The 23,616-nt window shown below is 44.2% G+C and overlaps 4 protein-coding genes across 4 annotated transcripts; 2 read left to right on the forward strand and 2 right to left on the reverse strand.

Moving 5' to 3' along the window:
- Positions 1–1,846: 1,846 nt before the first annotated feature.
- JR316_0005296 (Replication factor C subunit 1) lies at positions 1,847–5,910 on the reverse strand (the record flags this gene model as incomplete). The annotated part of the gene is made up of 22 exons (XM_047891056.1): positions 1,847–1,962; positions 2,020–2,125; positions 2,181–2,332; positions 2,402–2,564; positions 2,625–2,744; positions 2,821–2,957; positions 3,011–3,167; positions 3,235–3,372; positions 3,425–3,472; positions 3,530–3,615; positions 3,666–3,791; positions 3,844–3,897; positions 3,951–4,137; positions 4,198–4,587; positions 4,644–4,811; positions 4,870–5,259; positions 5,309–5,330; positions 5,382–5,503; positions 5,552–5,575; positions 5,632–5,641; positions 5,697–5,739; positions 5,791–5,910. Coding segments are annotated over 22 exons (2,879 nt in total), but the record flags the coding sequence as incomplete, so codon positions are not given.
- Positions 5,911–14,181: 8,271 nt separating this feature from the next.
- Positions 14,182–16,541, forward strand: JR316_0005297 (uncharacterized protein; the record flags this gene model as incomplete). The annotated part of the gene is made up of 6 exons (XM_047891057.1): positions 14,182–14,192; positions 14,259–14,365; positions 14,419–14,725; positions 14,777–15,033; positions 15,081–16,080; positions 16,142–16,541. The coding sequence occupies 6 exons, from the start codon at positions 14,182–14,184 to the stop codon at positions 16,539–16,541; spliced, it is 2,082 nt and encodes a 693-aa protein (XP_047750818.1).
- Positions 16,542–17,150: 609 nt separating this feature from the next.
- Positions 17,151–18,803, forward strand: JR316_0005298 (Epoxide hydrolase A; the record flags this gene model as incomplete). The annotated part of the gene is made up of 10 exons (XM_047891058.1): positions 17,151–17,307; positions 17,368–17,468; positions 17,527–17,678; positions 17,733–17,817; positions 17,879–18,109; positions 18,186–18,264; positions 18,317–18,339; positions 18,394–18,477; positions 18,533–18,607; positions 18,675–18,803. 10 exons carry the CDS (start codon positions 17,151–17,153, stop codon positions 18,801–18,803), a joined length of 1,116 nt encoding a protein of 371 aa, XP_047750819.1.
- Positions 18,804–19,484: 681 nt separating this feature from the next.
- Positions 19,485–23,025, reverse strand: JR316_0005299 (uncharacterized protein; the record flags this gene model as incomplete). The annotated part of the gene is made up of 13 exons (XM_047891059.1): positions 19,485–19,892; positions 19,948–20,165; positions 20,231–20,457; positions 20,518–20,599; positions 20,650–20,872; positions 20,943–21,045; positions 21,458–21,569; positions 21,624–21,771; positions 21,825–22,042; positions 22,092–22,324; positions 22,409–22,490; positions 22,556–22,720; positions 22,989–23,025. 13 exons carry the CDS (start codon positions 23,023–23,025, stop codon positions 19,485–19,487), a joined length of 2,256 nt encoding a protein of 751 aa, XP_047750820.1.
- Positions 23,026–23,616: the final 591 nt, after the last annotated feature.

Consider the following 23,616-nt stretch of genomic DNA (forward strand, 5'->3'; position numbering starts at 1 on the left):
ACCTGTATTCTTCCATCACGACCCACTACGATAACCCACCGCCTCACGCTGACGATTTCCGATTGACTCCGCAAACTTTCTTGTGCTTTGTACAATTTTCACAATTTCCAACCTTTCCAACCTTTTTCAACTCAGCATCATTATTTGTCCAGTAATTTGTAATTGTACACCCCAACCTTTTGATCTCAGTCCAAATGCTTTATCACATTTTCCCCGCAGCATCCTATCGCCCTGACTCCTGATATTCTGTGCAATGCTTTTTACGTCGCTGTCCGCTGTACTTACTTATCTACAGTAGTTTATGATCTAACTTGTACCGTATGTAACGAATCCCAGAACACCTGTTCCCGTTGATGACTTCACAATCTTGCTACGATTCCACGCACCGTCGGGCTAGAAGGACATCAAATATTTAAATATTCAATAATGTACAATGGGAGGACCCCTGACAATAGGCCCAGAGGACGTTCCCGAAAAAGGTCGATTTTTGGGTTTTTTGTCCGTCGCGATTTTCAAAATTTCTGTCCGGATATAGAACGACCTACCAATTTTTTCAAAAATTTGTCCGGAAATCGGGAACAACCCTCGGGAGGCCCAATTTGTGTCCGGACAGGCCTAAAAATCGATTTTTTCGCCGCTGCGCGCGTTCAGCTGAGTTCAGTCGCAAATGGGACGCTTCAGAACAATGTTAAGAATCACTGTAATAAAAAAAAAACCTGCCTAGTACAATACAAAACCATAAAACGAGTATGCGATGCAAAAAAAGCTATGTACTACTATCTAGGTTTCGCTTTGCAAACATTTTCATCGCTTTTTTGATGCTCCCTACTCCCTCAACCAATGTCTTGTAAAGCGAAATATCTTGCGCATGAACTTCAAAACCTGCTGCAGTGACAGACAAGGGTTTATGATAGAGGAGGGTGAGTAACTTGCAGGAAGGCAGGTGTGCAAATTCAGATACATTGAGCAAGGCAGTTTTGGTGGGTCTTGCAGTGAAGTAGAGGCCATGACTGTGCTCGAAGACTTGAAAAGATGCTTTTGAAAGGGCACAGACATTGGTAGTAGTCGCAACCGGCTGGTTTCGTGAGTGCTTTCCGTTTGGTTTCTCACTCAAAGCAATGACTAAAGTACGGCGTGATCATTAGTCACTACATCGAAACAGCTCCAACTGATAGTCCACTTTACCTTTGCCAATCTGAATCCTATCATCAAGAAAAAGGAACTACAATTGAATGTGTGATGCAGAAAATCTATGTAATAATATCTAAATTTCGCTTTGCAAACATTTTCATTGCCTTTTTTATTCTCTTGAACTATGGGTTTACTAAGGGCAAAATACTAAAAAGGCGATATTGAGATTAGAAACAACGACGTAGTATCACAATACGAAGGGCGGGAGCGACTACACGCTCAGCCTCTATACTAACCGATGACTTATATTTTGAGGGTCGTTGATCACGATATATGTCCGGTTTTTGGATCGACCTCGGCGGTCCTGCAACTTTTCTGTCCGGATTTTTGGAACGACATTTTGCTCAAAATCTGGGATTTCTGTCCGGTTTCGGAACGTCCGAAGGGGTCGATTTTCAAAATTTTTGTCCGTCCGACGGAACGTCCTCTGGGCCTATTGTCAGGGGTCCTACAATGGGCTTGTCGTAGCACGTCAATTATCAGCTGATTCCGGCGCTATTTAATTTTGGCCATGCAATTGAAAATAACAGGCTATGAAATGCTTATATACAAATGGTATCAATTAAGAAGGATTCTAAAGGAATAGAAGTAAAATAGGGCGCCAGTAGCCTCCAAGAATACAATACATGTAAAAGAAATTTGAAGGGAAAATTACTTCTTGACAGGGGCTTTCTTCTTCTTTGGCGCTTTGATAAGAGAGTCTTTGGTTATATCTTCATCTAGGTCCTTGTTCTTCTCATCCTCTGAAACGTCATCTATCACATCATCAACCTATAATGACAACGTGGCCAGTCAGAAACGTGGAATCATGCATGTTCTATAACCTACGAAGGCCTCTTCCAGGTCTGGGGCTGGGCCACCGGCAAGTTTCTTCGGAACCTTTCCTAAGTCTTGCGCTTTATGGAACGGTATAGGATGTTCGGAGGCGTTGTACCTTTATTAGATCACCAATTAGTCATCGAAAAAAATTAGCGCCCCTTGGTACACACTTTCGCGTCAAGGCTGTCTTTGTGGCCGTCGAAATTTTCTTCATGATAACATCGTCTTTCTTTTCGTCAACGCCCAGTTCGATAATAGTATCCCAGTCTTCTTTCGAAATGTAATATTCATCCATACGCTCAATGACTTCATCGACAGCACTCTGCCAGGATGTGGTTAACTGTTGACCTTTTTTTTTTTTGGGAGGATAGACTAAAGACGAGATACTCACAACACCTTCGTCCATGAGTGGTTTGACCATGTATGGGAACAAGGATGGAATATATGATTGTCTGATCTCGGTTTTATCGCCTGATACTTTCAGTCGCATTCGGATTTGAACGTCGCCTAGTTGTCGGGCGAGTTTGTTCTGTTTCGAATTTTGGCCAAGCCACCTAATTAATAATTAAGCGCCTTGCACAACCAACACATCAGGAAAACGATTGAAAACATACTGAGGGAATGACATCGCATTTGGGCCTCCATAACCTGCACCGTTTCCGTATAGGTTATATGTAGGGGTGACGGTAGAGCAAATCGCATGCAACGGCATCAGTCCCCAATGTTGTTCAGGCCTGAGTGAATATCGACGATTACATCAGTTATTAAGCATTCACTTGCCTCGTGTTAAGAAGAGTAAAATGCACGCACCCGTGAATCAATGCGTCCACAAGATCTCCGTCTGAGATGGACGAAGCGGCGCGATCCATTAGCTGAAGTTCTCTCAAAATTTTCTCTGGCCCTTCAAGATTACGAATCCGAGCAGGTTCTGTTTTCAGATAATTTTCCTACCGATCCGTGAATACACCTCCGCGGATAACGTACGACGAATACTTCATACCTGGATGAATAAAGGAACAAATGAATGATCCTGGAAATAATAATCCATTTTGTCTCCCAAAGTTTCTCGTGAAGTCGGTGAGTAGACATATGGGCCTAATAGTTTTGAGGTGATGTCAAAAGGACTTAAAATAGAGTACTTCTGATTCATCTTGGCACTAAAACGGGGACGCATGACAGTCTTGCTTTGTAGTGATAAGCGCACGGCGGAATAGAGTTACTCACAGGTCTTTTCCCTCGTCGAAGTCCATGGTGTCACTCGACAATTTCCATGTTGAGAGCATGTTGAGTACTTGGCGAATATCTGATTGTGCCCCATTGATGAGTTGGTCAATAACGTTGGCGGGTATTTTCATCTTCTCCCTTCGGAAGAATAAGAATCAAGCCATGAGGTAATTGATGACTTGTCACTTACTTGAAAGCGATGGTAAGAATTCTTGATCGTATCGATTGCGCGGGAGGCCTTGAAACGAGTAATACTCAGTGATACATAAGCGTTTAATTATATTTTCAGACATACTTGTGAAAGGGGAGGCTAAAGGTCGTAGCCATCAAGGGCTTTAGCTTTTGCGCCTGGCGATCATTGGCAATGCAGATGATAGGAATCTGCTAGAAAATTAAGTCCGCTGACCTAAGAATTAGGCAACGGTGCGGACCTTGGTTTTCTTAATCAAAGCGTTCAATGCCCCGACACCTCCACGGTCTCCAGCAGACATTCCGTCAACTTCGTCCATGATGAGACAAGATTTGTCTGTAATCAAGACACCTAGGGAATTGGTTTCCTTAATGGAAAGATAAGCAACTGCAACTTCAAGAAAAATTGGCCGAGTTTACCGAAGCTCCTTTTACGAATCCGTCAAGCGATGTGTTGTTGATGTTCATGCCATTCTGTCGTCACGAGTCAGCTTGTTCGATTGACCTGTTGCGGTATAAAGCCTTACCTCGACAAGCTTCTTACTGCGTGTATCGCTGGCATTCATTTCGATTGGGGTGAAGCCCTCAAGCTTCGCGCACAAGTGGGCACTAGTAGTCTTCCCGATTCCAGGGGGTCCCGTTATGAGAACCGCCCGATATAGATTCAAACCGTTCTTTCCAGGCTTCTTAAAACCACACTTTAAACTTGTGGGCCTGTGAAGATAACCATGTGAGTGAATGATGATGTTGTGGAGCGGGAAAAAAAATCCGTACCAGTCGTGCAGCCATTGCTGCAACTTTTCGACCTGGCCCTTGTTCCCACAAATGTCCTTCAGATTTTGAGGTGCATACCTGACAGTCCACAACTGTGTTTTGGGATCCACAACCCTCCCGCTCTGAGCCTCTGCCCGCTCCTTCTTTTCTCTCGACTCCATTTCCTTAGCTGCCCTCTTGATGTCCTCTTGTTCTTTTTCCAGTTTCTTTTTCGTTTTCTCGTCCACTTTGCCGTTGCCGAGCCCCTTGCGCGTTCCGATCATATGCAAGAACTCATCTTCGTTAAGGGTTTTGATTCCGTGCTTCTTGATGGCATTAAGTTTGCTCGGACCTGCATTGTCGCCTAGCACAACATAATCCGTTTTACTGGAGGGTTGCATTACAACGCGACTGGGTCATTCAAGACATTAGCAATATATCTTGAGGGAGAAAGGACGATCACTCACGCGCCAAAGCGCTTTCCCAAATCAATGGCTTCTTCGCGGGAGAAGCTACTCAATTCTCCGGTGAAAACAAGGGATAGCCCTGCGAGCGCATCGGGCGCGCCATCAGGGACCTCTTTAGAGCCATGAGCCGCAGGTCCGGCCAATTGAGCGGCTTTCTTCGCTGCCCAACTATTTTGTAGGTGACATGTTAATGTGTCAAATCTTCTGAGACAAATTACGGACTCACTTGAATTTCTTTGGCGCCTGCTGTGATGTCTGAGAATGAGAATCATCATGAACTTTTGTAGAAGATGCGTGTTCCGCTTTCGCTTTCGAGGCGCTGGCGACGGGATGTTTCTTGACCGGCGTTTTGCGTTGAGATGGTTTGGCGTCGAAATCGTCATCTTCCACAACAAAATTATCATCGTCATCATCACTCTCCCCTGGGGATTCCGCATCATAGTCATCATCTTGAAACGCTTTTTTTGACTTAAGTTTGCTGGCGGTAGCTTTGGGTGTGGATTTAGAAGGTTTCGAGGAGGGGGTGGAAAGTTTCTTTCTAGGAGGTGTGTCTTCATCGTCACTGGCGAATAGTGTGGTGGACTTCTTGCGTTTCAAAGTGGTTTGCTGCTGCCTTCTAAAAAATGATTAATATAAAGCAATGCCAGGTAGATATAGTAACTAACGGTGTTGGTTTCTTCTCCTCCTCTGAAAATGATGATAAGACATGAGCTCGTTGAATAGCCTTGAAGAACTCACCTTCATCACTTGAAATTATCATGGTATGCTGTTTTGATTTGGCCGCGGAAGATTTCTTCACGGGCAATAATGGTTCATCATCACTATCCTCGATCACCAAAGGGGTTTGACTCTTCTGGGACCTGATCCAAATCTATGAACGAGGGAACGAGAAATGTAAAGGCACATACTCGAGGAGTGTTTTCTGACTTCCCCTTGGATTTCAAATGTAAGGTTCGACGCGTCATAGTGCACAAATGAGACAGCATACTTTGCTTTTGCTAACATATAACATTGATTACTTCAGTGAAATCGGAACCTATCAACACGACTTACAAGATAGCCCAGAATTACTGTTTTGTGAAGCCACTGTCGAGGTCTGCGACACGTAATTTGTAATCTTTGCACTGTCTGAAAAGTAGAGGCATACCTGAGACGGCATACTCTTCGCTACAGGTTTTGGTTGCCCTCCTCCGGGTCCGAAAAACATTCGCAGATCGTTCCCTGACTTTGCGCCTTTTGCAGGCTTTGCCAGCTTTGGTGGTGCCATTGCAATGAGTGTTGAGTGCGAGTGTGAAACCTTACCATCACGCTTTCTGTAAGTGTAACGCGATGTGACGGAACGCGTATTCACGTGATATTAGATACGCCAAGCTTTCGCGTTGGGACCGAAATTGCAAAATGTAGTTCGTTATTTCAGTTATCTACGCAGAGGGGACACATAATGCACGTCTATATACTTAATATGAACTTTAGCAGACTTTAGCTTCGCTGAATTTATGCTGGAAAAAGACCAAAGTGAATAAGTCACGTGATAAAATAACAACATGTGACAGTCATTACTGTGATGGTGGTGACTCGGTGGCACAATTATTTTCCCAGTGTCTCTTGACCTCAGTACAAAGCATCGTCAGTCCATCCTGACAACATGTTGCGTTTGTATAGGGCTTACTTGCACCCAAACTCTTTTCTTTAGAATACCTGGATGTTTTTTCAGGACGAAGACGCACACCTTTAAGGGCTTTCCACCGGAAATCTTCAGTTTTTCTCCCTTATCCTGCTCTTCCCTATGTCGATGTCAAAATGGACAAGACACTGACGCTGCCCTATTGGTATGGACTGGTTGCCAAACCAAAGAATTCCAGTAAGGACTCCTTGTCCTTAGCATTGCCTTCAAAATTTACGCCCATCTACCGACCCCCAAAGAACTACATCGGAAGTGTGCGGTGTACTTCAAAATTCTGGTACTTTTTTGACTCATGTCCAAATCTATGCAGTCTCGCGCCACCCCCCGACAGTACATTGGTTGGCATCCTCCTCAGTGACTGTCCAATTGAACATCATGTTGCTTCCTACGGTCCCGCTCGACGGCCGAATCTCTATTTGCTTTGCTGAACCTTGGTCGTCGTCACCCTGACGGACTTCCTATCGGCCGCATAATGCGAAGAAGTCATTTCTTTGGGCTAAAGACCTCCGAACAAGAAACTCTAAAGTCTGTGCCGTCACCTCGCTATTCCATTCTTCAAATAAATAGAGTGGAAGAAGGAAGCGCGCCGTGGACTTGGCATCTGGGTCAAAGCTGAGCAGTCTACGCAAGCAATGTCTGTTTAATGATATATGTCTCTCACTAAGGGCATTTCTCATAACCCCAGCATAAAGCATGGCTGATCTTTGCCCGCCGTTTTTAGGAGTGTTACTGGAAAAGTATCATTTCATTTGTTATCATATTCTCCGCTTCTCTTGAAACCACCTCATCGATCAAAACACGTTTTGTTCCAAGTACAGATACATACCTCGATGTGTCCCGAGGCGAAAAGCCCTGACGTTCTATTGGCATAACGGTAATCAATGGCTCGCCTCGACCTTTCATCGTACTTCGGTTCATCCACGTGAAGAGGATACATACCCGACTGTTATTCTCGGTATGTTCTTGCCTTTTTCTACGTGATTGAGTATACATCTGTGTGTATTGTTATCATAACGTTTGTTTCATTAATTGTGATCCTACTAGAAGCGTCGTCAACAATCATTTGCCCTGCAAGATCAGGCCATTCTTTGAAGCTTCGAAAGAATTATTCTCTTGGGGAGCAGCAAAAACTGTAAATCCCTTAATCTCCCCCAATTCTCGCAGAACTTGCCGAACGTCTTTCTAACTTCTTTGCCCGCTTCTCAGGTCCAGGGTTCGCCCCTATGCTTTACAGGAAATTGTCTATAAATGTACCATGTGCGAAAAAAGTTTGCTTTAACCGACGGCACCCTTGTTCGCTACAATCCTTTCCGCGATGCAAATACTGAGCATCAAAGTTGTGGTGCCTTCCATGTTCGTTACTTATCATCTTAGGCTTCGAGGGTAACCGCGTTTACAATACTTCGTTTTTTTGGGGAAATCAGCTGTACCGTGGACGTATTTCCCCTTTGGGAGTTGCCGAAAGATGTGGATTTAGCTGACCCATGACACAGTACTTACGGTGCAACTGGACAGGCTCGACCACGATGCCCTTTTTCTCCGTAAGTGGATGGCTAGCAGGAGCCTACTCCTACTTAGAACATTGATCGTTCGTCTTCAAACTCCAAGATATCTGCCAAGCAGTTTGCATTGACGTATATATCTCGAAATACCACTAACACGAGGCGCGGTCACACCGTCAAGATGATACGTGTTGTAACAAATGAATGCGAATCGCAAAACTTCTAGCTCGGTGTTGAGTGTGGCAATTCGATTCGTCCGTGTTGGTACGTTTCTCCGCCGTTCGTTTGCACATTGTCTCGCGGTTGCTGCAGCCTTACTAGTGACCGGCAAAATTACGCTCGCATCTTGCTTTGTTTCAACCAGTCAAAGCAAATAGTTGAACATCTTATGAAAAATATCCTACGCGAAATGGCCCTTGGCGTAATGCCACAGTACTAGTATCTCCAGTCTATTTATCAATTTTCGGTCTCAACCGAACTCACTCGCGTACTAGATGTGAGTCCTTCTAAACTCTGGAATATCACCGATTGAACACCCAGTGGTTCGTTTGCTCGTAGTTCCATGGCATCGTAGGATTGCAACAGTCTAGACCGTATTTGCCCAAAAGTTATCCAGTGCGTATCTATCAGTAAGTATACGTATTTTCTGAGCTCATACATGATTCATCGTAGCAGGCTGATCATTGGATCATTTAACAAGGTATGTGACTATGAACTATCTATACTCTTACTTTGACGCTTTAGTCTATTTCGAGGGAGGTTCGGATATTATGATATCCACATGTAGTTGAATAACTCCGTAGATTTTTACGGCAGGAACAAATTTTCAACACCGGGATATCAGATTGCCACCTAAAATGGGGCTATTTAAATCCACAACGGCCCAGAACAGCACAGTAGGACATTTTTGGTCTGGACGCTGAAGCATGCACGGGTTGGGTGGATTCCAGTAAGCGGTGCTGTGGATATAGCTCATAGCACCCACTTTACCTAACAACTACAAATACTCTCGGGCAGCTGCTTCCCGCCTCTCGGTGGCTTTCACTTCGGACCTGAATCTACCGAATTTTCAAACTTACTCATACACCTCTGATTTCAAGCGATTATCTGCGATTATCGACGCTGGTGCACTGGCTTGCACTGGTCGATAATACTCAATTACACAACACAATTGACAGCGGTGTCTGCGTTATGATCAGCTGGCTTTTATTCCGATATATCGGGGTACCAGGTTCTGGGTCCATGATTTCCTAAAGAGTATCCACGGTAAGTTTGCATCTTGCAACGAGGCTGCCGCCGCGATAACGTCCATGAGACGCTAAGCGCAGTCAAGCTTTTGTCAGCCGTTGAACTTTATCCTACTCTGTCTTGTCGTGCCCAGAGAGAAGGCTACCTCGACCCATTCCGAATCGCGACGCGCGACCGCCTTCAACTTAATCTTGACCTACCAAAGCTTAACTTCTTTATGATCGCAAGTGAAAATCCTTTCGATCATGATCCATACCGATGTTGACATTCCAAACGGAAGCTGATTCACCATCATATATTATAGGTTAAACCAGGATCCGCCCTGTTGAGCCACAGGGCACTCTGACGATATCAAACAGGCACTCATCATGTTCTTTTTTCCAGAAGACAATTTATTTTGAAATCAAGCAAGAGATGGCCTAGGCGCTTTGTAAAGTTGTTTAGCGTGCAATAAGGCTACTTTCCATCAGTCTTCTTTCTGTACCCACTAACGATATGAAAAGCGCGAGGCGAGGCAAAACTTGAGGTGATGGCACGCGTTGTTTCGCCTCCGCTTGATTGAGATATGAGATCTAATCTTACCGAATCCCCATTGGGTGCCGGGAAGTGCCATCTGATTTTCCCGAGTCTCCCCGGCTGAGAAAATGATGACGTGCTCCAGTACTCTATCGCAACCGTGTTCTTTGACTTGATCATAACCACTACGCTTGACATGAACAACCAATAGTCAAGCAGAAGTTTTGTCCTACGTACACCTAGCTTTACCTAGCTTCTCTCCACAGCTATTGATCCACACTTTACACCTCCAATTGCAATATATACGTTTATTGTATTTCGCTCGTTTGGATGATATACAACATGTCAATCGTCCAGATACCCTTCTCACTCTCTGTCATTTGGGCGGTCCACGTCACTATGACAGCCCCGCAACCGCCTGCTCGTGATGACGAACGAGCAGGTCCAGTGGGCTGGGAAGTTTCGATAATGCCACTATGCCTAAAAGTGAGTTTGTTTCGCACTCTATCTCTGATTTCTCTCAGCGTGAAAGTTTGACATTTTCTCTCGAAATAGTTTGTCTGCTGGACCGCCGGAATCGCGGAGATAATGGTGGTTATCGCCCACACGTACCCGCTAAAATTTTGGACATCATGGGTAAACACCCTGCTTGTGCACTCTTGCTCAGAACCTTCCTGTATCCGGATTACCTGGTGCTATGTTCTCAGTTGGTTCTTAACGGTGTCTGGAGGCGTCATTCGCCAGCGCTGCTATGAGTCTATGGGAGATATGTTCACATTTGAACTGAGTCTGCGGAAGAGACACAGACTGGTCACTTCGGGTCCTTACTCTTTGGTTCGCCATCCAAGCTACACTGGCGCAATGTTGGCTTTATTTGGAGCCCTAGCATGTCATACCACATCCGGATCGTGGGCAGTTGAATGCTCAGGAATGTTTCCTTCTTCATCAGTACGGCAAATCGTCGCATTCTTTTGGACGATATCGGGACTTATCGGGTTTCCTTTGCTCATGCAAAGGCTTGAGAAGGAAGACAAAATGCTCCACGAATATTTTGGTCCGGAATGGGAAGCTTGGGCAGGCAGAGTACCTTACAGACTGATTCCTGGTGTATATTAACATCTTGCAGTGGATTTACATCTAATCTTAACCCTTTTCCAAAGACGTGCATCATTCCCATCGGTTATCCTTAGGGCCGTACGTGGCCTCCAATAATTGACTATTTCTTGAACGAATCCGATTGCGTGGAATACTGCTTTTGGACAATATGTGTGCGTTGTTTATGCCTCTCGTTGACTTCTAGTGTGGAACAAATTGCCGTTAGATCTTATGCTTATGGGACATCGGTACAGAATTTGTGCCGAGGTCAAGGTCTCTCTTAAATAAAGTCGTTTGGTGGGTTAAGCTTCAAGCTACAACACGTTTAGGATGACACTCACTCGTTTGCCGTTCTCCCTTTCTTTGGTTTGGGCAGCATACGCGATCACAGCGATTCCTCCACACTCACCACCTCGTCCAGGGGAATTTCAAACAGAAGCAGATGGGAACCTCAAAGTATACTTTAGGGCCGCCATACTCAGGGTGAGTAGTTCTATTCGATAGATTTAACACCGCACGTTTGTTGATATCTCTTCAATACTTACAAGGCATCTTTTATTCTGCCTACTCTGGTGGAAGTTATTATCGCATTTTTCGATCTCTACTCTGTCGGCCCTTTAAGGAAATATCTACCTTCACCATTATCCGACTCCCATGCAGCATCCAATATTCATGTTACGTGGGCCCTCTTTATTTTCTGGCTAATTGCCATGGCGGGCGCGCATATTCGAAGGCTTTGCTTTCAAACTATGGGTGAAATGTTTACACTCGAGTTAGTCATACGCAGTCGCCATAAACTAATTACCCATGGCCCATATGCAATCGTTCGGCACCCAAGTTATATCTCGGCTGCAATGGTTATTTTCGGTGGTGCAATTTGCCACTCAATTCCTGGAGCATGGGCCTTTGAATACCGTCGGTCGCCATTGGCATGGATTGCCTTGACCTCCTGTTGGGTTCCGACTATCATGAACACTGTAATCATGCCCAGAAGGGCGAATACAGAGGACGAACTATTGCACAAGAAATTTGGCAAAGAGTGGGAATCATGGGCAGCGAAAGTACCTCGTAAATTCATTCCAGGAATTTATTGACTTCTGGTTCGAGATCAAACCTTGCAATTCTTGGTGTGAGTGAATAGGGTTTTATCTCACGTTGTACATGTGCCAGAGAGATGCGAAGTTGGTATGTAAGGAGCGTGGATGCCGCGCAGAGGTCCTTTCTTCCTGCCATCACACCTTGGTAGTACCGAGGATGTTCGTCAACTCCGTAGCTCGGGTACCATTTTCCATGACATTGGCTTGGGTAGCAAATACTATTGCAACCTCTCCACGGCCTCCGCCTAGCTCAGAAGAACGAGTCAAGCTCGATTATAGTTCAAAAGACATATCTTTGAGGACAGCCACATGCAAAGTATATTTTCTGCCTTGCTAAAATACTACTATTTGCTCACATCTTTGATTGAAACACAAAGGCATGTTTTATACTTCACGCTGTAACAGAGACAGTCTTGATATTTACCAATGGACCACTATGGCACAGAAGCCATTCCCACAATAATATACGCATTACATGGGCGTTCACTGCCGCCTGGTTTTTAGCCATATCGGGGGCACTCGTCCGAAGCCATTGCTATCGAGTACTACTCGGAGACATGTTCACGTTTGAACTCAGCATTCGAGCTCAACACCAATTAATCAAGCATGGCCCTTATGCGGTTGTTCGTCATCCAAGCTATGCAGGTGCTATGGCCGCTCTACTGGGGGCAACCTTATGTTACTCGACACCTGGAGCATGGTCAGTGGAATATGCTTATTCGCCATGGGCATGGCTTATGTTAGCATACTCCTGGACCGTAACGGCAGCGGCGTGGGTGTTTATGATACGGAGGACAAATACAGAAGACGCGATGTTGCGGAAGAAATTTGGAGAGCAGTGGGAGTCATGGGCAAAGAAAGTCCCTTATAATAAGTTGGTCCCTGGGATATACTAGTCGTGGGTTCCTTGAGGTCGTTCAATTACCTTTTCGCGTCATGATTGTTTCTGTCATATCACAATAATTTACCAATAAGACATTCATTTACTAACAACAAAAGGCTGTTGACGTGAAGGTATCTAATATATTTTTGCACGAAGAATTTAATATTCCTACGTATGGGGCAGTATTTGACAGCTAAGGAGTTGCTATTCTTCAGGTTGACCGCGCGTGAGATGACCGCTCGTGGGGTACTCGGCTTGCTTTGCAGTGGCATAAAGCTATGAATTCTAATGCAAATTGCTTCATTAAATAATTCTGAAAAGATGTCTGCTGTTGACATTGCACGAATACCGTTCTCGCTTTCTTTAGTCTGGGCAGCATATACCACTGCGACACCTCCACAGCCGCCTCCTCGCTCTGAAGAACGGGTTGAATTTGACATCGGATCGAAAGAAATATCTTTGAGATTGGCTTCAATCAAGGTATCTTGCGCAATATTTTCCGATGACTAGTTACACTGGCTGATATTTGTACAGATATGTTTTCTCCTGCCCGCTTTGGTTGAAATAAGCTTAATATTGCACAACCTCTATGGCACAACGAATCCTTGGTTAAATTATACAACAACTCTCTTGAAAAGTCATCACACAACTTCTTTTGATATTCGGCTCACGAAAAGCTTTATTGCCGCCTGGACAATGTCCATGGTAGGAGCACTTATTAGACGACATTGCTATCATATTATGGGCGAAATGTTCACATTCCAGTTGAGCATACGCAAGCATCATCAACTCATCACACATGGGCCATATTCGGTCGTTCGACACCCAAGCTATTCAGGCGTCATGATGACCCTCCTTGGAGGGTCTATTTGCTACTCTACACCGGGTTCCTGGACATTTGAATATTTTCATTCACCATTGGCGTGGTTTCTTCTGGCTTTTTGTTGGGTTGCAACGGGTATGGCGTGGGCATTTATGTTTAAACGGGCAAATGTGGAAGACGCAATGATGCAGAAGCACTTTGGGGAAAAATGGAGGCTGTGGTCAAGGAAGGTTTCTTATCGTCTCATTCCAGGTATTTACTAGTTTTAGCACACTAGCATGGCCCGGGTTCATAATTACTAGTACTTGCTGGATGTACTGGTTACGAGGCAAATCTCAAAAATCCGCAAAATTTAGGAATCACCTTTATCAATCTCGAGTTGTGCTCAGGGATGTGGTGATTGTTTCCTGCACAATACGATATCTCAAACGAATTTTAATGCCTCACTACCATTTCAAGAAACTACTGCCCCTAATTAACGAATTCCGAAAGATTCCCACGTTACATTTGAACATATGGATTACATAATGTAGCTTATTGTGGCCGTTGAATGCTCGGAACGGGATCTTAATCTGCATCATTGACTACGACTTTGAACTTTTGCTATTAACTTGCCCCTATTTCATGCTGTGATCTATACAGGGTCCCTAAATATCAGAACGGGCCTTAGAAGAACCTCGGTATCCAAGGATGAGTCCAAAGTGGGCATATTGCTCGTAGTTCAAGACGTGCTGAACCTCCACGCTGATACATCTCGGGAGTGACAGATTCAGCCAAGTTTTCAGTTCTCTCCCATCGGAGGCGCAAAATTCATTAGTAGAGAACCATCTGGCACGTTTGCTAGACTTTCTACCCGAAGATCGGTCGTCTGAAGGTAGAACATTTATCGCAAAAACGTGGCGGAGTCTTACGATTTTTTTCAATCAGTTCTTTTGGCCGCGACACGTCTTCAAAGAAAGTACCAAGAAGCTCCGATTCTTGATTTGCGGATGAAGAAGAGGCAAATCAACGGTTTACTTGACCAGCTCATTCGCGACGCCAAAATTTCGTTCATAAAAGAACGCAGTAATAGGGAAGAGCTGCTTTCTGAAATTATCCACACTCTCACCGGGTGGTTGAGCGATATATGGACGGTCGTGTACGAACACAACGTCAATTTTGATATTGCACATCAATGCCTTGTATTCGTGGCAGAAGCATTGGCTCAACTGTCCGAAAGTTCTAGTCTTGGGGGGTACGTTAATATGTGTCAACTTTTCGCCGTCCATCACTGACACAGTTCAAGATGTAAATGCACAGTTATGAATTTACCTGTCGACGTTTCATTTAGGAGCAGAAAGGGGAAAGTGGTGAAGCGTTTTTCTCTGATGGGGCCCCAAAACATAGACGCGGTTCTCTTATGGATTTGGCGCGATTTGTTCGTTTCCTTGCTCGCGAATGGCAACGAATCCGACAAGAAGAAACTACCCGATTTTCTGGAAGATGTTGAATCGACTCTAGGTATTGGAGCTTTAGAGAGAGTTTTATATGGAGGCAGAACAAGTATGTTTTTCCTGCCGGCTATTTCTCCATATTCTCAAGTAATACAGCTGAAATCGATGGTGACGACGACGACGACGATTATGAAGACGTTGAAGACAATGAAAGCGAGGACGACATATTTGAAGAACATGCATATTTCGACGAAGATGATTCAGACTACGACAGTGATGCCTCCGATCGCTGTCCATGTAACCTGCACGCACCGTATTGGCCCGAAAAGATTAACAAAGAGAGGCTGCCTCTTCGAGACTATGTCGAAACACGACTATTCGAAATTTTCAAAGTAACCCCGTCCATGCGCATATACAACACGCTCCTGTCGATTAGCCAGGATTCTACATCGATTGAAATGCGCGCAACACGGGTACTACGCGACATCGCCGGCGACTCCCCCGATAACCTCGTTGCTGCTCTCGACATCAACATTGCCAACAACAAGCAGTCCATGATAGCCTTTCTGCTTAACAGCTACGGGTATCTTTTGCGACCTCGGGATACGATGACATTACAATGTGCTGTCGCTATGCTCGACAATTCACCTTATCATAATCAATGTATCACGATCTTAGAGACGCAATTGAACGAAAGCCTAAAAGCTATATGCGCTGCTGTTCGTTCTTCTTTTCCTCACATAGAGGAAGAAGACAACAAAAACGAGATTGTCGAGATCCTCAAATTACGGAGCTCGTCTTCTGCCCGTCAGGAACGCGTAGAACGCTGGGGAGGCCGCATCTCATCGTCCTCTAGCGGGTCCTTCCATCCTATGGCTTTTGCTGCCATGGTTATGGGTTTGCCTGTTATACCTGGCACAGAAGAGGGAGATGACTCAGATATTCTCAATTATGTTGATTTAGACCAATTGGACCCCGATCTAGATGACCTTCGAGACGAGTACAGGCCTGATCTGAAAGGTACTTTTGATGGATGGGTTCATATAGCACAAAGTATCAAAGGTGGGCCTGCTATCCTGGCCAAACTCTATACCAAGGCTTTAGAAATGCTGCCTTGGGTACGAGGCTCAGACATTGTTACCGAAATGATCAACAGGTACGCTGGTTGTCTGCTCCTCGATAGATGTGTACACATTTATTAACTTGCGTCCTCCTAGACTGCGAGATCGGCCCAACAAGAATCATGTTCTTGACGCTTTGGCAACTCTCAATTCGTTTTCTAAAACACAGCGCAAGAAGCTCAGTGTTGCACGCGCAGAGCAGCAGAAACGTACAGCTGCATCCAAGGCGCAAACAAGTTTAGCTACGTCTACAACGCAAGCCAATGAAGCTTCATCTAGTACCCGGTCAACAACAACTTCTCCTACATTATCTTCCCGTGCCACGGCACTCGTATCGTCCACTGTATCGCCTCCTGGTATGGCCCCAATGTTCACTCCATCGAGCGAAACCCAATTCTCGTTCCCACCCGTTTCATCTGTGAATGGTCCACCGTTGCCATTTCCATTCCCTCAATCGTTCAGTCCAGCAGTAGGCGGCATGGAGGATGTTGATTGATATGCACGTCTTGCGTTTTGTGGCCTTTGTCTTCGTCGCTTGCGTCCATCATATCGATAAATCTCGTTTTCCTACCTTTTTTGTGCATTTTTCACTCATCATTTCGGTCTTCGCTGTCACGCCTTTCACCTACCTACAGGTTCACAATGTTTGCACCATATCATGCTTCATATTGCCTTTATACGCCTCATAACATACAATTCACATTTTTATCCATTGCATATTGTGATTTTGGTGCGACAAATCCAAATCTCTACACACCATACTCTATTGCGGCATATTTTACTTTTCGAATGTTCGTAATATCTCTTATCTTTGATGAAATGGTTTACTTAGTCAATTGCTTATAGGTCAGGTTTTTTTAAACGACTTTGACAGCATAGCAGTCATTTGAATATAATCAAGGCCATTGATAATCGTACCATTCAGTCCTAGTCTGAATTGTGATGATTCATCTCGGTGGCGAAGGTAGGATATTTTTGCAGTACAAGACAGGGTTAAAATAAATATTTCCGTTTAGTTCCTTTGCTTGACTTTCTTCCTTAATTCCTGATTGTGACTGACCTCCTTTCTACCCACCTACATTTCCATTGGGCTAACCGTAACGATATGACATTTATAAATCTCTGTAATGTCATTCTGGCATGTGTTGTTCTAGCCAAAGCAACCACCTCGTCGTTCAAACCATCGTTATATGACAAAACGACGGTGGTCTGTGAGGCTATTCGAAGGACACCGTCAAAAGAGGGTGTAAATATAGACATTAGTGGGTGGTTGTGTTCTTTTCACTTTAATGTAGTATTAACATATACCCTGTTCTCGATAGAATACGTGGATATTAACCCTGGGGCACCAACATCTATAATAATGGTCCATGGCTGGCCAAGCTTGTGGAGTTCATGGTCGAATCAAATTCAGGAGTTCCAGGTAAGTGCCTATAAGTGTATTCACCCGAAGCTTGAAGTTCATCTCTTTCAACAAATAGGAGGACTATCATCTTGTGATCCCGGACCTTCGTGGATTCGGAGAGTCAACGCATCCTGGAGATGCACAATCGTCTGGTACATTGCAGGACATGGTAAACGACCTGGTGTGCGTATTGAAAGACGCAAAGACGTCATCTGCTATCTGTATGGGGTTAGTCCGAGTTTTTATCGCTTTCCTTCTGAATCACAATGCATACTCCTTCAGACATGATTGGGGTTCTGCAATTTGTTATGAAGCAGCTAGATTAAGACCGGATATTTTCACTGCTGTAATTGGAGTAGTTGTACCGGTATGTGATTTTAGGGGTCAATATTTCCAGTGACGTTTTTGAACTGATATCTCGATATTAGTACGTCCCTTCAGCCGGGCCTTACGTTCCCATCCAAGATCTTACGCCGCACTTTCCAACTTTAACCTATCAATTATTCTTCGATCATCAACCGCAAGCTGCTGTCGACGAACTCGAAAGAGACATACGTAGAACAATCCGCGGGACCTTGAGAACTTTTGCTAGTCCCCCTCCAATTCAATTTTTGAAAAGCAACAAAAGTTTTTTGGATGCTTGGAGCGACATTGAAGAAGTACGTTAAAACATGCTCTTCTCACATCATGTGCTGCAGAGAGTTGTACAGAACTAATTTAATTTTCTCCTTCCAGATCCCTGCTGTTCCGTTTTTCTCACCAGAAGAAGAAGACTATTTTGTGGACCAGTACACAACAAGTGGCTTTAAGCATAGTATGTTTCTCCGAATTTTAGGAGCTCATTGTCATTGATTTCGCTGTCCCAGCGTTGCAATTCTATTCAAATTATGTAAAGTTGTTTGTCAATCTGCAAAGCAAACCTAATATACCATCGCATATGTAGAATCGTTTTCTTGGGTGGAAAATTGCCAATGAACAGGGTAATCACACAATATCTCAGCCCGTTCTCGCCATCTATCCGACAGAGGTGAGATTGATAATCCGTCCCGGGCGCCGAGAATTTTATCGAAGAAAAAGAATAGGATCCTGTCGCCGACTGGGTTGAAGTTTCCGAGATCCTTCAATCTGCAAGTTTTCTTCCAAATTTAACAACCAAGGTGAGACTTTGCACGTTTATTTGTTTTTTTGAACGATGACTGGACGCATAAAAACAACCGAATTTAGGTTCTTCCTGGATCGCATTGGGTTCACCTTGAATATCCAGAGAAGTTTAATTTTATTGTGCGGCAATGGTTGATGGCTATTGTAGCTACCAAGTTATCGCGAGACAGTGGGTTTGGGGATGAGCTGTAGACTCATTGCAATGCGTTTAAACTGCATAGAAACGTTCAATCTGCCTTCTTATGAACACGTCAAAACATTCTCATCTCAAACCACTGTATACCATTATATTCAAAATAATATGGAGATAATAAAGAACCCAGGATCATCAACAAAAACCAAATTGTCTGAACGGTCCACAGGCGAACCAGAATCCTTCCTGTCTTTCTTTCCAACACTCCAGACCTTGCGGCGGTTGAATAGATCAAACACCTGAAGTTTCCATCGTGTAGGACTATCATATTTATCTACGATATCATCAACATGGTGGTCAGTGAGAGTGATACTGATTCAACTCCAGATTGGACAGTTTGGACGTGTAGCCTAAGATTCGGTATATCCACACCCTGATTCAGAATAACCATCGATTTTTCGAAGAGCGGCGGAACATTGAAATAAAAATTACAATTTAGTTACGATGGATTCTATTCCAATGACGAGAAATATAAACCATGAGCCTTATACATATTCCTGAATAAGTAGCCTTAGTGACTCGGTTCCGAAGGTTTCTGTATCGCCTATATTATTACTTAGATGACATTGGCAATTATACTATATTAAACATAAATCACGCTGATACGCCGAACACCCAATGATACTCACTAACTAAGACGCTGAACGCTAATATTTTATTTTGAATCAGGCATGACAAAGCTACAGAGTAGAACTAAGCCCGCGTTCCGGTTGCGATGAGACTACACTGCTCACTGCAGATACAGACTCGGGAACGGATGTTGTTACGAGTTCAGATGAAAGGACATTGCATGATGTGGAGGTAGTGGACTGGGGAACGGAGGCTGATCCACTCTGTTCCGATGAACTCTGTTCCGATGATGAACTTGTCAGAGATGTCGAAGGTGCTACCGTAACTGTGTATGATGGCAAAGATGTGGGATAGTCCGAAATGATCGACAGCGTACTCTGGTGGATAACATCGGGTACTTCCAATGGCCTCTCTCTGGGACGTCTATGTCGACGAAAGCGGTCCCGACTACTTCTGAATTTTCGATACACCATCATGGATACGATCTGCAGATTAATTACGAGAAGTGATATTGCTTGCTGTTCAAATATATTTAGTAGTGACACAGAGCAAAACTTGGACGGAAGACTCAACGTGCAAATGCGTAGTCATCTTGAAGAGCAGTCTTACATCTGGCCCGAATTTATCTGCCGCCAACCAGGTAATAGAGAAAATTCCAAGAGCCATCATAGTCAAAACTCCACTGGCGAAGAGAGCCAAAACAAGAATGCGGTCACTCGGGTTTGAAAATCTGGCCCTCCAAAATATTAATAGAGGCCAAATTATAAGAACAGCGTTAGCTATGAGGTCAGCTGGTTTAGAGTAAAACTTTCCTCAGTATTTATTGAATAGTGAACTAGGGATGTACAAAACTTACAGGATATGGACAATGCAAGCGGCACAATCTGTCTCACCGATAACTTGCGACAACGGTCATAGTTGACTGTCCACCACGGAGAGCCTCGACATAGAAATGTGCTGATGGAGACACTTAAGAGATATAGGAGAAATAGAACAATGACGAATATGAATGCGGCTTTTTTGTACCAATGGCCCGGTAAGAACACCCTGACCAAAGACAGTGCAAGGCTTATATGACAGAACCTGTTCAAGTTAAGCAATGCCTACTGAGGGCGATATTGACATCAAGCTGGTACAACATACCATATAACCGTAAGGTACCTGAACGTAGCAAACCATCCGGAGAAAATGAATCTCGAGAGATCGGGTTTATACCACCAGCCTTCTTCACAGACGTCAATACCACGTTCAGTATAATGGACTAAGAGAACCTACTGTTGCTACTGTATTGAACACACAGAATTACAAGGGAGAATAGGTCGAAGACCCAAGGAATAATAACCACGTAATCATCCCACCAGAGACGTCGGGTCCGCCATCGATGTGTTAACCTGATTAATGCCAAACCGAGGGCTAGACAGTGTATGACTGTAATCGAAACTAGTCGAAAGAACAAGTCAGATAAAATTGAGCGTCTTAGAACGTCTAGGGTGCGAAGCTTTTGCATTCGTGTCAATATTCGACCAGCAAAGCGAAACAAAATGAGCCAATAAACTAGTAGCACGTACTTTGCCAGGCTTCTTGGTTTTGATGTGGTATTGCCATTTAATTTCACTCTTTATTGCAGAACTTTGTTTTGGGGGGAACAGAGGTTGGGCTTGACTGGAAAGCCTGACACGAGCACCTCAATTGTTTATATATGCAAAGGGTCTATATAGTAGGGGCAGGGACGGTTACTGTATTGAGTTTCTAAAGGAGTTATGTGCTTACGATAATTTATGATCTACGATTAAGCCGAATTTAGTGTAGGGCACAGGCTACAGCTGACAGGAACTATTCCCGAGGCCGTCAATTGATACTTTGCATCGTATACCCAATGTCTGCCGCCACATGGGTTAGCTTTGTGTATATGTCAGAGCAGCGGGAAATAAACCCAGACTGAAGATAAGTCAAAACTTGAATTAAACAGCCAAAACATTATTCAGATGCCGGATTAACGTCCGTAGTTGCTACATAGCAGGCGCAGGGTGGGACGTCGATGTCATTTTTTGATGAAGACACTACACTCGATTCGGGAATAGACTGGAAGTTGCACTTCTGTGATGAGGGAGCTTCGCTCAAAGAAGTGGATGATGATTGGACGTCCGGGTTTTCAATCTGTTCGGAAGGTGCTCCTGTTGGCGTCGTCAAAGTCACTATTGTCACGGTGTATGACGGTAAACTAGTGGGATAATCGTTGGTCGACACACTAGGTTCTGGCGGTGTATTTGCAACGTCGACGGCGATTGGCTGAGCGTTGTGCCTTCGAGTTTGGGATTTGTCTGTAGTGTCTCGGAATTTTCTATATATGACCATGCTCGCTATCTGCAAGTTGGTCACAAGTAATGCCAATGTTGCCTACTTAAAATAAGTATGTCTCCAAGTCATTTAAATGTATCAAAGGACTCAACGTGTAATTCTCCCACCATCTTGAAAAGTATTGCTGCTTCAGGTCCTATGAGACCGTGCGAAAGCCAGATCATACAAATGAGCACGGAGGTGAACATGGTCAAGATATTGCCAGCAAAAAGCGCAAGAATAAGAGAACGGTCTCTTGGCTTTGGGAACCTGACCCTCCAAAACATTAATAAGGGCGTAATTACGAGAATTACGTCTGCTATGAAATCAACTAGCAACACGATTAGGGATCAATATAATAAGCTGAAACCAATACGAACTGGTTATCCATATAATTCCAATAACGACACCGCCTGTTCTAATTGGATTTGAGAGGCAGCGAGAAGCGTCAATTTTCCACCAAGGAGAACCAGGACATGAAAGCGAGGTGAAAAGGATGCTGGTGAGATACATCAAGAATAGCACTACGACAAGGGCGTAACCATATATCCTGTATGGATGACTTGGCATGAAGAGTCTGGCGACAGAGAGAGTAAGGCTAATACGACTGAACCTGTAAGTCACCATAGAGTTCAAACGAGACAAACAGTGAGCACAATGTCTTACGCTCAACGCCACTAAGGGCGGGGAAACTTACCAAGTAATTGTCAAAAAGATGAAACCGTCAAACCAATATGAATGGATAAAACCTTGAGCATTAGGCATATACCACGGCGTATCTATATAATCATGAATCGCCTTGTCAAAAAAACTCTGAACTCGAAGATGATAAGAAGTTGCTTGCCTTTTGAGTTGAGTTTGGCCCATAACAATGCAGCACAGACTAAAACAAGGGCCCAAGGAATGCCGACAACATAGTCGTCCCACCAGAGTCGATTAGTTCGCCATCTATGCCTTATTCTGACTATCGTCAATCCCAGAGATAATAAATGGACAAATGTTAGGGCAACTGTGATAGTGATATTAGCATGAAAGGTTGGAATCATTGAAGTGGGAATTGAGGGAAATATATGCGTTGTGCCCAGCGAAGGGGAGGCCTCCTAAGCATCGACGACTTGTGCGGCAAGGTTGCTGCGACAAGTCACTTAAACCCTCAACCGGAAAACAAGAATAAGGTCAGGATTCATGTGTCCTAGTACTATATTGCTTGGTATACCTCAATAAAAGTTTGAAAGAGGACAAGACTTGTGTGAGATTTTAGATAACAATCTACTCACCTTTCCAAGCCAGAGGATCCTGATGAGGAAATGTCATATCGAAATCCTACTTTGAAATGTTGAAAGAGGGTGCAAATTAGCAAACGCCGAACACTACATGTAGCTTGGTGGGCATTTCTTTGAGTGGTCCCTATTTGAAGGTGTAACGTCGGCCATCCTGTCAACGCGTTACGAAACTACGTAAAATGTCGGGGCTATGGATCAATTGTGACGAAGCAGAAACGAACACCCTTTCCTGCTAACTCCTGTTACCGTTAACGTTGCTGGCAATCGAGTGCTAGCAACAATTCGCAACGCACCACATAAAATAGCTTTTAGTCCATGTACGTGACAGCTTTAGTATGGTTTTTACACATAACAGGAGTTTCCTGCTCGGATGATAACCATCGATATCGTAATTCATTGTCCAGTCGGAGTCACATGAACTATTGAAACGCCACGACACCGGTACCTCCGCCAGAGCGGCCCCCGGCCGGGTAATTCATTTTTAGGCGGAGTTATGCAACTACGCACTCCGCTTGAACTCAGCAATCCACGGCAACTCTTCACTTTCCCATGATCATGGACAACAATCCAACCCGCAATTCTGATCTCTTTCAAATTTCATTTGTTTGTCGCTTATATCTCT

Source organism: Psilocybe cubensis, chromosome 4, assembly GCF_017499595.1.
Source record: "Psilocybe cubensis strain MGC-MH-2018 chromosome 4, whole genome shotgun sequence".
Lineage (NCBI taxonomy): Eukaryota > Fungi > Basidiomycota > Agaricomycetes > Agaricales > Agrocybaceae > Psilocybe > Psilocybe cubensis.